General features: G+C 45.6%; 1 protein-coding gene across 3 annotated transcripts; it reads right to left on the reverse strand.

Annotated features, from left to right (window-relative positions):
* Positions 1–2,287: 2,287 nt before the first annotated feature.
* LOC106577988 (adenylate cyclase type 2) lies at positions 2,288–12,822 on the reverse strand. Of its 3 annotated transcripts, XR_006760509.1 has the most exons (10): positions 12,564–12,822; positions 10,504–10,530; positions 10,357–10,416; positions 10,105–10,168; positions 8,377–8,461; positions 8,068–8,195; positions 7,824–7,891; positions 5,446–5,535; positions 2,863–2,977; positions 2,288–2,745 (listed from the first exon to the last, which is right to left on the reverse strand). XR_006760509.1 is itself a non-coding variant. In XM_014156494.2 (8 exons), the coding sequence occupies exons 5-8, from the start codon at positions 6,543–6,545 to the stop codon at positions 2,657–2,659; spliced, it is 381 nt and encodes a 126-aa protein (XP_014011969.1). In that variant the 5' UTR covers positions 6,546–6,604; positions 7,824–7,891; positions 8,068–8,195; positions 8,377–8,461; positions 10,105–10,325; the 3' UTR covers positions 2,288–2,656. The 3 variants fall into 3 exon arrangements, 2 of the variants coding, with proteins under 2 accessions (XP_014011969.1, XP_014011967.1); XM_014156494.2 differs by lacking the exons at positions 10,357–10,416; positions 10,504–10,530; positions 12,564–12,822 and adding an exon at positions 6,459–6,604 and having other exon boundaries at positions 10,105–10,325; XM_014156492.2 differs by lacking the exons at positions 7,824–7,891; positions 8,068–8,195; positions 8,377–8,461; ... (2 more) ...; positions 10,504–10,530; positions 12,564–12,822 and having other exon boundaries at positions 5,446–6,235.
* Positions 12,823–13,164: the final 342 nt, after the last annotated feature.

Here is a 13,164-nt window from a genome sequence, read left to right on the forward strand (position 1 = left end):
AATAATGCACTAACAATATTTAAAGAATTTGGTCGCTTAAAAGTAATTATAAAATTTCCCACATCTTAGTTCATTTTTATGTGCATTCATTTATACTCAAGCATGTTTTTATTATAAAGTAGTTCAGAATAGACAACACATATTAGTCTCTTTAATACAAACTAAATACAAAACAAATAATTACATTATCAAAAGTTATATTGCATTCTCAGGCCACTAAAGTGGCAGCAGATGGATTCAAAAAGGTGTAGCTATGTGTGAATGTTTCAATAGCTTTGGCAGAGAAGCCTACTGGCCAGAACCTCCTCATCCATTGCAATAACATAACACCATTCTTATTATATGCAGCACCACTTATTTCAAACATCCCTTTTAGGGAATCAATCTAGAGTTCCCATATACTCTGGCATTTCCTAACAAGGCCCTTTCAATGTCATTTCTTGCCTTGAACCCACTCTGTGCGTCTGTCATTAGTAATAGGAGGATGTTGCTAAAGGTCTTTGGTTAGGTGTCTGCCATACACAGATCACACATAGATACAGTGAGGAAAAAAGTATTTGATCCCCTGCTGATTTTGTAAGTTTGCCCACTGACAAAGAAATGATCAGTCTATAATTTTAATGGTAGATTTATTTGTACAGTGAGGGACAGAATAACAACAAAAAAATCCAGAAAAACGCATGTTAAAAATGTTATAAATGATTTGCATTTTAATGAGGGAAATAAGTATTTGACCCCTCTGCAAAACATGACTTAGTACTTGGTGGCAAAACCCTTGTTGGCAATCAGAGGTCAGACGTTTCTTGTAGTTGGCCAACAGGTTTGCACACATCTCAGGAGGGATTTTGTCCCACTCCTCTTTGCAGATCTTCTCCAAGTCATTAAGGTTTTGAGGCTGACGTTTGGCAACTCGAACCTTCAGCTCCCTCCACAGATTTTCAATGGGATTAAGGTCTGGAGACTGGCTAGGCCACTCCAGGACCTTAATGTGCTTCTTCTTGAGCCACTCCTTTGTTGCCTTGGCCGTGTGTTTTGGGTCATTGTCATGCTGAAATACCCATCCACGACCCATTTTCAATGCCCTGGCTGAGGGAAGGAGGTTCTCACCCAAGATTTGACGGTACATAGCCCCGTCCATCATCCCTTTGATGCGGTGAAGTTGTCCTGTCCCCTTAGCAGAAAAACACCCCCAAAGCATAATGTTTCCACCTCCATGTTTGACGGTGGGGATGGTGTTCTTGGGGTCATAGGCAGCATTCCTCCTCCTCCAAACACGGCGAGTTGAGTTGATGCCAAAGAGCTCCATTTTGGTCTCATCTGACCACAACACTTTCACCCAGTTGTCCTCTGAATCATTCAGATGTTCATTGGCAAACTTCAGACGGGCATGTATATGTGCTTTCTTGAACATGGGGACCTTGCGGGCGATGCAGGATTTCAGTCCTTCACGGCGAAGTGTGTTACCAATTGTTTTCTTGGTGACTATGGTCCCAGCTTCCTTGAGATCATTGACAAGATCCTCCCGTGTAGTTCTGGGCTGATTCATCACCGTTCTCATGATCATTGCAACTCCACGAGGTGAGACCTTGCATGGAGCCCCAGGCCGAGGGAGATTGACAGTTCTTTTGTGTTTCTTCCATTTGGGAATAATCGCACCAACTGTTGTCACCTTCTCACCAAGCTGTTTGGCGATGGTCTTGTAGCCCATTCCAGCCTTGTGTAGGTCTACAATCTTGTCCCTGACATCCTTGGAGAGCTCTTTGGTCTTGGACATAGTGGAGGGTTTGGAATCTGATTGATTGATTGCTTCTGTGGACAGGTGTCAATCACCACCTTCCGGAGACACCTGAAACCCCACCTCTTCAAGGAATACCTGGGATAGGATAAACTAATCCTTCTAACCCCCCCCCTTAAAAGATTTAGTTGCACTATTGTAAAGTGGTTGTTCCACTGGATATTATAGGTGAATGCACCAATTTGTAAGTCGCTCTGGATAAGAGCGTCTGCTAAATGACTAAAATGTAAATGTAAAATGTATACAGGTAACGAGCTGAGATTAGGAGCACTCCCTTTAAGAATGTGCTCCTAATCTCAGCTCATTACCTGTATAAAAGACACCTGGGAGCCAGAAATCTTTCTGATTTAGAGGGGGTCAAATACTTATTTCCTTCATTAAAATGCAAATCATTTTATAACATTTTTGACATGCGTTTTTTCTGGATTTTTTTGTTGTTGTTATTCTGTTTCTCACTGTTCAAATAAACCTACCATAAAAATTATAGACTGATCATTTCTTTGTTAGTGGGCAAACGAGGGGATCAAATACTTTTTCCCCTCACTGTACATACAGTAGTACATGAGTAGAGAGTCATTAAAAACACAATGAATAAATGATCACAAATTTTCGCCAACCAAGTATATATATTTTGACAGTCTGGATTGTGGTTTAACGTCTTCAGAAAACAGAAAGGAACCTACTGGAACCAGAAATCAACCCGGGCATTTCTAACACAAAATTGTTTGGTCAGATGAGTGTTGATGACTGGTTGGAGAGGTCAGAACAGAGGAGCTGATTGGTCAGTCGGTGTTGAGTTCCCCTTTGCCGGTGATGACTCATCTCTTGGTCACACCACCTGCAGTGGGATCTCTCTCTCTCTCAAGTTAAGGCTCGATCTCTTTTAGTCTTTCCTTGATTCTGTGCATCCTCAACCGTACTGAAGGAGAAGGTCCCTTCCCTCTGACTTTCTTCTCCAATACATTTTGAGAATCAGGCAAGGAGAGACGACAAGGAATCGAGTAAAGATTAAATGAGTCAGTCCATATTTTTCTTGTCCCACTGGCCAGCCAGCCAGACAGACTCACCGATTCGTAGCTTGAATCTGTTGAAGGAGTGTTGGTTGATGGACTCCAGGTTGTTCTTCAGAGCAATGGCAAACTCTACCATGCTGCACACATGGCTGTAGGACACATCACAGCCCTACAGGGGGAGACAGAGAACAAGAGAACACTTCCATTTCATTGACAAGATTTGATTGGTGAAAACAATAACATGATAAGTGACCTTTCTTTCTCTTATCCAATCACATACACATCAATGACTACCTCAGAAAAAAGAGTATGTAAGGGCGTATTTTTTTAAGTATTTGAACTCGACCCAGTGAGGCAGAACAGAGCTATCTATATATGACCTTTCGCTCTTCCCCTATAGCAGGATTGGTCAGTCCAGCAGCTGCCACAGCTGCCATGTAGGTACTGCCATGTAGGTACTGCCATGTAGGTACTGCCATGTAGGTACTGCCATGTAGGTACTGCCAATAGTCTTAATCTTCTCCTCAGAACAGAACTTTGGCTTAGAGAGAAGCTGCTAGAGACAGAGGGGTTGAGAGAGAAGCTGCTAGAGACAGAGGGGTTGAGAGAGAAGCTGCTAGAGACAGAGGGGTTGAGAGAGAAGCTGCTAGAGACAGAGGGGTTGAGAGAGAAGCTGCTAGAGACAGAGGGGTTGAGAGAGAAGCTGCTAGAGACAGAGGGGTTGAGAGAGAAGCTGCTAGAGACAGAGGGGTTGAGAGAGAAGCTGCTAGAGACAGAGGGGTTGAGAGAGAAGCTGCTAGAGACAGAGGGGTTGAGAGAGAAGCTGCTAGAGAGAGGGGTTGAGAGAGAAGCTGCTAGAGACAGAGGGGTTGAGAGAGAAGCTGCTAGAGACAGAGGGGTTGAGAGAGAAGCTGCTAGAGACAGAGGGGTTGAGAGAGAAGCTGCTAGAGACAGAGGGGTTGAGAGAGAAGCTGCTAGAGACAGAGGGGTTGAGAGAGAAGCTGCTAGAGACAGAGGGGTTGAGAGAGAAGCTGCTAGAGACAGAGGGGTTGAGAGAGAAGCTGCTAGAGACAGAGGGGTTGAGAGAGAAGCTGCTAGAGACAGAGGGGTTGAGAGAGAAGCTGCTAGAGACAGAGGGGTTGAGAGAGAAGCTGCTAGAGACAGAGGGGTTGAGAGAGAAGCTGCTAGAGACAGAGGGGTTGAGAGAGAAGCTGCTAGAGACAGAGGGGTTGAGAGAGAAGCTGCTAGAGACAGAGGGGTTGAGAGAGAAGCTGCTAGAGACAGAGGGGTTGAGAGAGAAGCTGCTAGAGACAGATGGGTTGAGAGAGAAGCTGCTAGAGACAGAGGGGTTGAGAGAGAAGCTGCTAGAGACAGAGGGGTTGAGAGAGAAGCTGCTAGAGACAGAGGGGTTGAGAGAGAAGCTGCTAGAGACAGAGGGGTTGAGAGAGAAGCTGCTAGAGACAGAGGGGTTGAGAGAGAAGCTGCTAGAGACAGAGGGGTTGAGAGAGAAGCTGCTAGAGACAGAGGGGTTGAGAGAGAAGCTGCTAGAGACAGAGGGGTTGAGAGAGAAGCTGCTAGAGACAGAGGGGTTGAGAGAGAAGCTGCTAGAGACAGAGGGGTTGAGAGAGAAGCTGCTAGAGACAGAGGGGTTGAGAGAGAAGCTGCTAGAGATAGGGGTTGAGAGAGAAGCTGCTAGAGACAGAGGGGTTGAGAGAAGCTGCTAGAAACAGAGGGGTTGAGAGAGAAGCTGCTAGAGATAGGGGTTGAGAGAGAAGCTGCTAGAGACAGAGGGGTTGAGAGAGAAGCTGCTAGAGACAGAGGGGTTGAGAGAGAAGCTGCTAGAGACAGAGGGGTTGAGAGAGAAGCTGCTAGAGACAGAGGGGTTGAGAGAGAAGCTGCTAGAGACAGAGGGGTTGAGAGAGAAGCTGCTAGAGACAGAGGGGTTGAGAGAAGCTGCTAGAGACAGAGGGGTTGAGAGAGAAGCTGCTAGAGACAGAGGGGTTGAGAGAGAAGCTGCTAGAGACAGAGGGGTTGAGAGAGAAGCTGCTAGAGACAGAGGGGTTGAGAGAGAAGCTGCTAGAGACAGAGGGGTTGAGAGAGAAGCTGCTAGAGACAGAGGAGTTGAGAGAGAAGCTGCTAGAGACAGAGGGGTTGAGAGAAGCTGCTAGAGACAGAGGGGTTGAGAGAGAGGGGGAGGCAGAGAAAGAGAAAGGGTACATTTGGTAACAAACTAATGGTCAGTTCATGGTCAGGTTACCAGTTGAGGAAAATCTCCAGGCCCTTTTTCCCTTCCGAGTTCCAGACCAAACTCTGAAGTGGGACTCTATTCCCTATAGTTCACTACTTTTGAACCCAGACCCTTTTTATTTAACTTTTATTTAATTAGGCAAGTCAGTTAAGAACAAATTCTTATTTAGAATGACGGCCTACCCCGGCCAAAGGACGACGCTAGGCCAAATGTGCGCTGCCCTATGAGACTCCCAATCACGGTGATACAGCCTGGAATCGAACCAGGGTCTGTAGTGATGCCTCTAGCACTGAGATGCAGTGCTTTAGACCGCTGCGCCACTTGGGAATCCTGAGTGGCCCTAGTCAAACGTAGTGCACTATATAGGGAATAGGGTGCCCTATTTGTACCTCATCAAAGTCTGAGATGATCTCGTTGAGGAAGTGTAGACACTGCAGTCCAACTCGGTTCACGCTGCGCTCGTTGTAGAAGTCCTTAAACTGGGGTACCGAGGTAAACACAACACACACAGAATATATCATATAACACTGACACAACCACATCATATCATATAACACTGACACAACCACATTATATATACACACGAAACACGTCATAATGTCATATCACAACACACACACTATATCATATAACACTGACACAACCATGTTATATATACACACGAAACACGTCATAATGTCATATCACAACACACACACTATATCATATAACACTGACACAACCATGTTATATATACACACGAAACACATCATAATGTCATATCACAACACACACACATTATATACACAAACACCTTATATACATGGTTTGGTTGGTCATTTGCATGAAGTGGCCCTGTCACCGTTACAGTGTTGCTGGTGGCACTCAGACTGACCCTCTGTAGTCTCCAGCCCTGCCTTCCACTACTATTTCAAATCTTTACAACATTTGTTTTAGCCTGACGGGAGTGCCATGTGAGCATTTGCACTTTTGGGACTTTTGTAATAATTAAACTGCAACAGGCAGCTCAATCAAGCTTAAGTATTTGAAATGATTTGAAATAGTACTTGAGTCCGGGAGTCACGTATACTCCCTCTCCGGCCTCTAGGTCATCAGGCTGCTGATTATCCCGCACACCTGTCACCATCGTCTCACGCACCAGTACCTCATGACACTCACCTGCACTCCATCACCTCTTTGATTATCTTCCCTATATCTGTCACTCCCCTTGGTTCTTTCCTCAGGTGTCATTGACTCTGTTTTCATGTCGGTGCGTTGTTTGTGTTTCGTGTTTTTTTGTTTTGTTAATTTATTAAAACACTCACTCCCTGAACTTGCTTCCCGACTCTCAGCGCACTCGTTACACCAGGTCGGACCACACACACACACACACACACACACACACACACACACACACACACACCTGGTTGCGTATGGCCTTTGCCATGAATTTAGATGCTACATGAATCGGCAGGACATTCTGCAGTAGTAATTTGTTAACGTTCTCCATCTCATCTCTCTCTGTCCTAAAACACTGCTCCAGCAGGAACACACGACAGCCCAGTTCACCTAAAGAATACACACACAGTTAAAAAACACACACACACACACACAGTTTAAAAACACACACACACACGGTTTAAACAAACACAATTAAAACACACATGCATACACTACATCTACACACGCGCATGTGCGCACACACAGACACACACTTGTGGTGAAGTCAGGTGCAGGAGAGCAGAGAATTGTGAACAGGCGCACACTTTATTTCGGCAGGAGAAATATTAGACAGACAGACAGACAGACAGACAGACAGACAGACAGACAGACAGACAGACAGACAGACAGACAGACAGACAGACAGACAGACAGACAGACAGACAGACAGACAGACAGACAGACAGACAGACAGACAGACGAAATAGAAGATGAACAACCAAACTCCAGCCATGATCTTAGGGTCCTTTAGGACTCCAGGCCCGGGGAAATACAAACACACACTTTGAGCCACCATGTAATCATCCGTCTTTCCCTTGTTCTCTCTCCACCTCTGTCATGTCAGTCTTTTAAAAAACATATTCAAACTCACTTTCCTGAGAGGGAGGGGGAGGGAGGAGAGAGGGGGTTCCACAATCTGGCCTCACAGAGTGACAGACAAAAGACATGTCTGACTCACCCAGGTTTGAGTTTCAAGCCTTTTGTCTGTCACTCTGTAAGTCCAGATTGTGGAACCCAGACGATAGTATCATTTTACCTTTATTTATTCACACAGCTTAAACAAAGGGCCAAGGAGATAACACCGCCTCAGGCTTTGTTGACTAATGTAATGAGGTTATGTGATACTGAAGTGGCTTTGATGAAAGCTGTTGCTAAAGGTGTGTGTTACTATGTTACTACCTGTTATCCAGTCTTACTTGGTGTCGTTGTAGAGCAACGTGTGTGTGTGTCTCTCTCTCTCGATGGCTGCGTTCACACAGACAGCCCAATTCGGATTCTTTTTTTCACTAATTGGAAAAAACTAAAAACCACAAATTTTGACCAATCAGATCAGCTCTGAAAAAGATCTGATGGGGGAGAAAGAGAGTGATCACCGGTGACTGATATTAGACTAGATATTAAGCACCTTATGACAAACCTGGGTCGTCTGCTGGCCACAACTGTGTGTTAGGTTAGCCTACTGAGCTAAAGCCTAGGTATTTTCTCAGGGGGCTAACGAAAGTGTTCATGTCTCAGGTAAGGTAATAATTGATTGGTTGACTGCTTGATGGATTGAGGAGGTACTCACAGGGACAGTGTATAGGTGGAGGTTATTTAGTAGGAGATTGACGTACGGTTGTTTCCAGGTAAAAAAAACTGTAGAGTGAAAAACATAGTGAGTTAAAGTGTGTGTGTGTGTGTGTGTGTGTTTGTTTGTTTGTGAATTCCAGTATGTGTGTGCATGCATGTTAACATATGCGTGTGTGTGTGTGTGTGTGTGTGTGTGTGTGTGTGTGTGTGTGTGTGTGTGTGTGTGTGTGTGTGTGACTTACAATGTTCAGTATAGCCATGAGCAGGGTGATGAGGAGACAGAAGCAGACCAGTAGTAGTTGTAGCGCCGCCCTGGTGGCCAATCTGTGCGATAGCGACAACATCCACTGGACACCTTAGAGCTCAACCTCTGAAACGCACACGTGCACACACCCACACACACATATACACATCAAATACCTTGCTAGAACACTCACACTGGAATTGTTAAAGAGAAACATTTAGGGTTAGGGTTGTGGTTGAGGCTAAGGTTAGGGTTGAACCAGGATGTGGACTTGAAGCTAGGTTTAGGGTTGTGGATACAGTGTTACCTTGAGGTATCCAGTGCAGACCACAGAGAGGAGTAGCACCTCAACAGGAAAAGTAACTCCATATGACACAGCCATAGCAATGTTTCTGAGAGAGAGAGAGAGAAAGAGAGCAACAACATCTATTCTCCATCTCTCTCCATTAATCCTTTTAGACCCTATATACCTCCTTTCAACCTCCCTCCTTTTCCCCTCCCTCCTTTTCCCCTCCCTCCTTTTCCCCTCCCTCCTTTACCCCTCCCTCCTTTACCCCTCCCTCCTTTTCTCCTCCCTCCTTTACCCCTCCCTCCTTTACCCCTCCCTCCTTTACCCCTCCCTCCTTTACCCCTCCCTCCTGTTCTCCTCCCTCCTTTACCCCTCCCTCCTTTACCCCTCCCTCCTTTTCTCCTCCCTCCTTTACCCCTCCCTCCTTTACCCCTCCCTCCTTTTCTCCTCCCTCCTTTACCCCTCCCTCCTTTACCCCTCCCTCCTTTTCTCCTCCCTCCTTTACCCCTCCCTCCTGTTCTCCTCCCTCCTTTACCCCTCCCTCCTTTACCCCTCCCTCCTTTTCTCCTCCCTCCTTTACCCCTCCCTCCTTTACTCCTCCCTCCCTCCTGTTCCCCTCCCTCCTTTACCCCTCCCTCCTTTACTCCTCCCTCCTGTTCTCCTCCCTCCTTTACCCCCTCCCTCCTTTACCCCTCCCTCCTTTACCCCTCCCTCCTTTTCTCCTCCCTCCTTTACCCCTCCCTCCTTTACCCCTCCCTCCTTTTCTCCTCCCTCCTTTACCCCTCCCTCCTTTACCCCTCCCTCCTTTTCCCCTCCCTCCTTTACCCCCTTCCCCTCCTTTTCCCCTCCCTCCTGTTCTCCTCCCTCCTTTACCCCTCCCTCCTGTTCTCCTCCCTCCTTTACCCCTCCCTCCTGTTCTCCTCCCTCCTTTACCCCTCCCTCCTTTTCTCCTCCCTCCTTTACCCCTCCCTCCTTTTCTCCTCCCTTCTTTTCTCATCCCTCCTTTCCCCTCCCTCCTTTCCCCTCACTCTCTTTCTCTGGATGTTACAGTAAATGCAAAACAAGAACTCTTTCTTTCCTTTGATCTCTGCTAGATTTACATGTGACCATTCATTTGCAGCACAACAGTAGTGTGTGTGTGTGTGTGTGTGTGTGTGTGTGATGGTACTCACTTCTGGGAGACAAGCATTTGGAAGGTAAACAGAGACACGAAGATGAGAGCCATTCAGCCTACTGACTGGCTCTATAATTTTTTGTGGGGGTTGATACATTTTAAAGGGGAAATTACAAACTTTAGAAACTTTTTTAAAACTTGAATACACTACAAGTTTGCATTTCCTGCTGTGCAGGAAAATCCTCGGCAACAAACGAGTGATCAAATTAAGATCCTACATCTGTAACCCCCATTATTAAATCGGACAAAACACCAGATGCAACACACACCACCATTACACCAGACAAACCAACCATAATGCATCAGTCAGCCATAAAATACACTACACTGCTAGAAGAAATAGTTCTATATAGCACCTAAAAGGGTTCAATGGCTCGATTCATGGCCCTCAAAAAGCTGCAAAGCACCCTTCTTTTTAGGAGTGTACTTTATTTAATACAAGACCTATCGGAACATACAACACTGACATTAACACCACACTTCAAAAGACAAGCCTTAACACACAGACATGTCACAAAACATGCCCGTAACTATGACACAACAAACAAAACACAGCAGTAAAAAACTCCCACCTGTTTCTCCAGCTTTAGTTGGTTGAATAACAGGGTTAGGCAGTTCAGCTTCTTGGCTCTCCGCCTGTGAAAGACAGAATAAGAGACGAGAGGAGACAGTCTGAGGAGAGAAATAACATATAGGTATAATGTCATAAGCATGTACGAGCCTTTATAATGTCTTATAACAAGGCTTATAATATGTTATGTCAGTTGGCAGAGAAAAGAACAGAACACAACAGAAAAGTGTTAGAGCTAGGGGAAAACACTTACCCTGCAGCGTCTATGGTATCTAACGACCCGCTTATGCCATCGTCCAGGACCTGACTGGTACTAAGAAAGATTCATTCATTAATCTACAGTAATACAACAATGGGAAAAAATGATTGAAAATAAAATACAAATAAAAAACTGGTTTACCTGTTGGAATCGGTCTGAGTAGGAATTCTCTCATAGAAACACACACACGCGCAAAACCACATAGTCAACAAAACACAGAGTTCATTCTGAATACACATACAATTTTATTTATTTATTTCACCTTTATTTAACCTGTTAGGCTAGTTGAGAACAAGTTCTCATTTGCTACTGTGACCTGGCCAATATAAAGCATAGCAGTTCAACACATACAACAACACAGAGTTACACAGTGGATAAACAAACATACAGTCAATAATACAGTAGAAAAAAAGAAAACAAAAAGTCTATATACAGTGAGTGCAAATGAGGTAAGATAAGGGAGTTAAGGCAATAAATAGGCCATCGTGGCTAAGTAATTACAATATAGCAATTAAACACTTGAATGGTAGATGTGCAGAAGATGAATGTGCAAGTAGAGAAATTGGGGTGCAAAGGAGCAAGATAAATAAATAAATACAGTATGGGGATGAGGTAGATGGATGGGCTGTTTACAGATTGGCTATGTACAGGTGCAGTGATCTGTGAGCTGCTCTGACAGCTGGTGCTTAAAGCTAGTGAGTGATTTTTGCAGTTCATTCCAGTCATTGGCAGCAGAGAACTGGAAGGAAAGGCAGCCAAAGGATGAATTGACTTTGGGGGTGACCAGTGAGATATACCTGCTGGAGCGTGTGCTACGAGTGGGTGCTGCTATGGTGACCAGTGAGCTGAGATAAGGCGGGGCTTTACCTAGCAGAGACTTGTAGATGACCTGGAGCCAGTGGGTTTGGCGATGAGTATGAAGCGATGGCCAGCCAACGAGAGCGTACAGGTTGCAGTGGTGGATAGTATATGGGGCTTTGGTGACAAAACGGATGGCACTGTGATAGACTGCATCCAATTTGTTGAGTAGAGTGTTGGAGGCTATTTTATAAATGACATCGCCGAAGTCGAGGATCGGTAGGATGGTCAGTTTTACGAGGGTATGTATGGCAGCATGAGTGAAGGATGCTTTGTTGTGAAATAGGAAGCCGATTCTAGATTTAATTTTGGTTTGGAGATGCTTAATTTGAGTCTGGAAGGAGAGTTTACAGTCTAACCAGCCACCTAGGTATTTGTAGTTATCCACACATTCTAAGTCAGAGCCGTCCAGAGTAGTGATGCTGGACGGGCTGGCAGGTGCAGGCAGTGATCGGTTGAAGAGCATGCATTTAGTTTTACTTGCATTTAAGAGCAGTTGGAGGTCACGGAAGGAGAGTTGACAATTAACTCTGTCAGCAGTGAAAGATTGACAGAAGAGAAAGTAAGCTGTTCAATGATTTGTTTTCAAAGATAATATAGACGTTTGTGTCCTTTGTGAGGACGTCTAAGTAATCAAGTTAGTGAATGGAAAAAGAGTGGGTGGGAGAAAGGCTTAGGGTGTGAATACCATGTCATGCATGGCGGTGTGAGTGTGTGTGAATACCATGTCATGCATGGCGGTGTGAGTGTGTGTGAATACCATGTAATGCATGGCGGTGTGAGTGTTTGGGAATACCACTTCATGCATGGCGGTGTGAGTGTGTGGGAATACCACGTCATGCATGGCGGTGTGAGTGAATACCATGTCATGCATGGCGGTGTGAGTGTGTGTGAATACCATGTCATGTATGGCGGTGTGAGTGTGTGTGAATACCACGTCATGCATGGCAGTGTGAGTGTTTGTGAATACCACTTCATGCATGGCGGTGTGAGTGTCGGTGAATACCATGTCATGCATGGCGGTGTGAGTGTGTGTGAATATCATGTCATGCATGGCGGTGTGAGTGTTTATGAAGGGAGAAGGTAGAAGAGGCTAACAGTGTCATGTCCATTAGGGCACGAAACGTTCTAAAATGTTTCTCATTGGAAAACGAACGTGAGCGTTTCTCATTGGACCAGGACCAGGTATTCCCTCCCTCCCTGTTTTTGTCTGTTTTTTTCTCTCTTTTTGGTGCCTATATGACCCTGGTATGTTACCTATTTAGGAATATGAGGTGGGGAGGGGATAAGGGGTGTGAAAGTATGATATGTATGAGTGTGGGTTCAACAGGTAAATCACTCACTGTGGTTGGCTGTGATTGGTTGGCACCGGCGCCAGTCGGTTTGATTGGCGGCCAGGTGGGTGTGGCCTAAGGGTTGCTGAGGTCAGAGAAGGGGCTGATGGTCTGCCAGGACTGCAGGTACTGAGACATCCTCACTGAGGATTGCTGCTGACAACCACTGTCATGGTGTAGGTCTGCAACACACACACAGTGATGCATGCATACATTTACATTTACATTACATTTAAGTCATTTAGCAGACGCTCTTATCCAGAGCGACTTACAAATTGGTGCTTTCACCTTATGATATCCAGTGGAACAACCACTTTACAATAGTGCATCTAAATCTTTTAAGGGGGGGGGGTTAGAAGTATCCTAGGTATTCCTTAAAGAGGTGGGGTTTCAGGTGTCTCCGGAAGGTGGTGATTGACTCCGCTGTCCTGGCGTCGTGAGGGAGCTTGTTCCACCATTGGGGTGCCAGAGCAGCGAACAGTTTTGACTGGGCTGAGCGGGAACTGTGCTTCCTCAGTGGTAGGGAGGCGAGCAGGCCAGAGGTGGATGAACGCAGTGCCCTTGTTTGGGTGTAGGGCCTGATCAGAGCCTGAAGGTACGGAGGTGCCGT

This window comes from Salmo salar, chromosome ssa18, assembly GCF_905237065.1.
Source record: "Salmo salar chromosome ssa18, Ssal_v3.1, whole genome shotgun sequence".
NCBI lineage: Eukaryota > Metazoa > Chordata > Actinopteri > Salmoniformes > Salmonidae > Salmo > Salmo salar.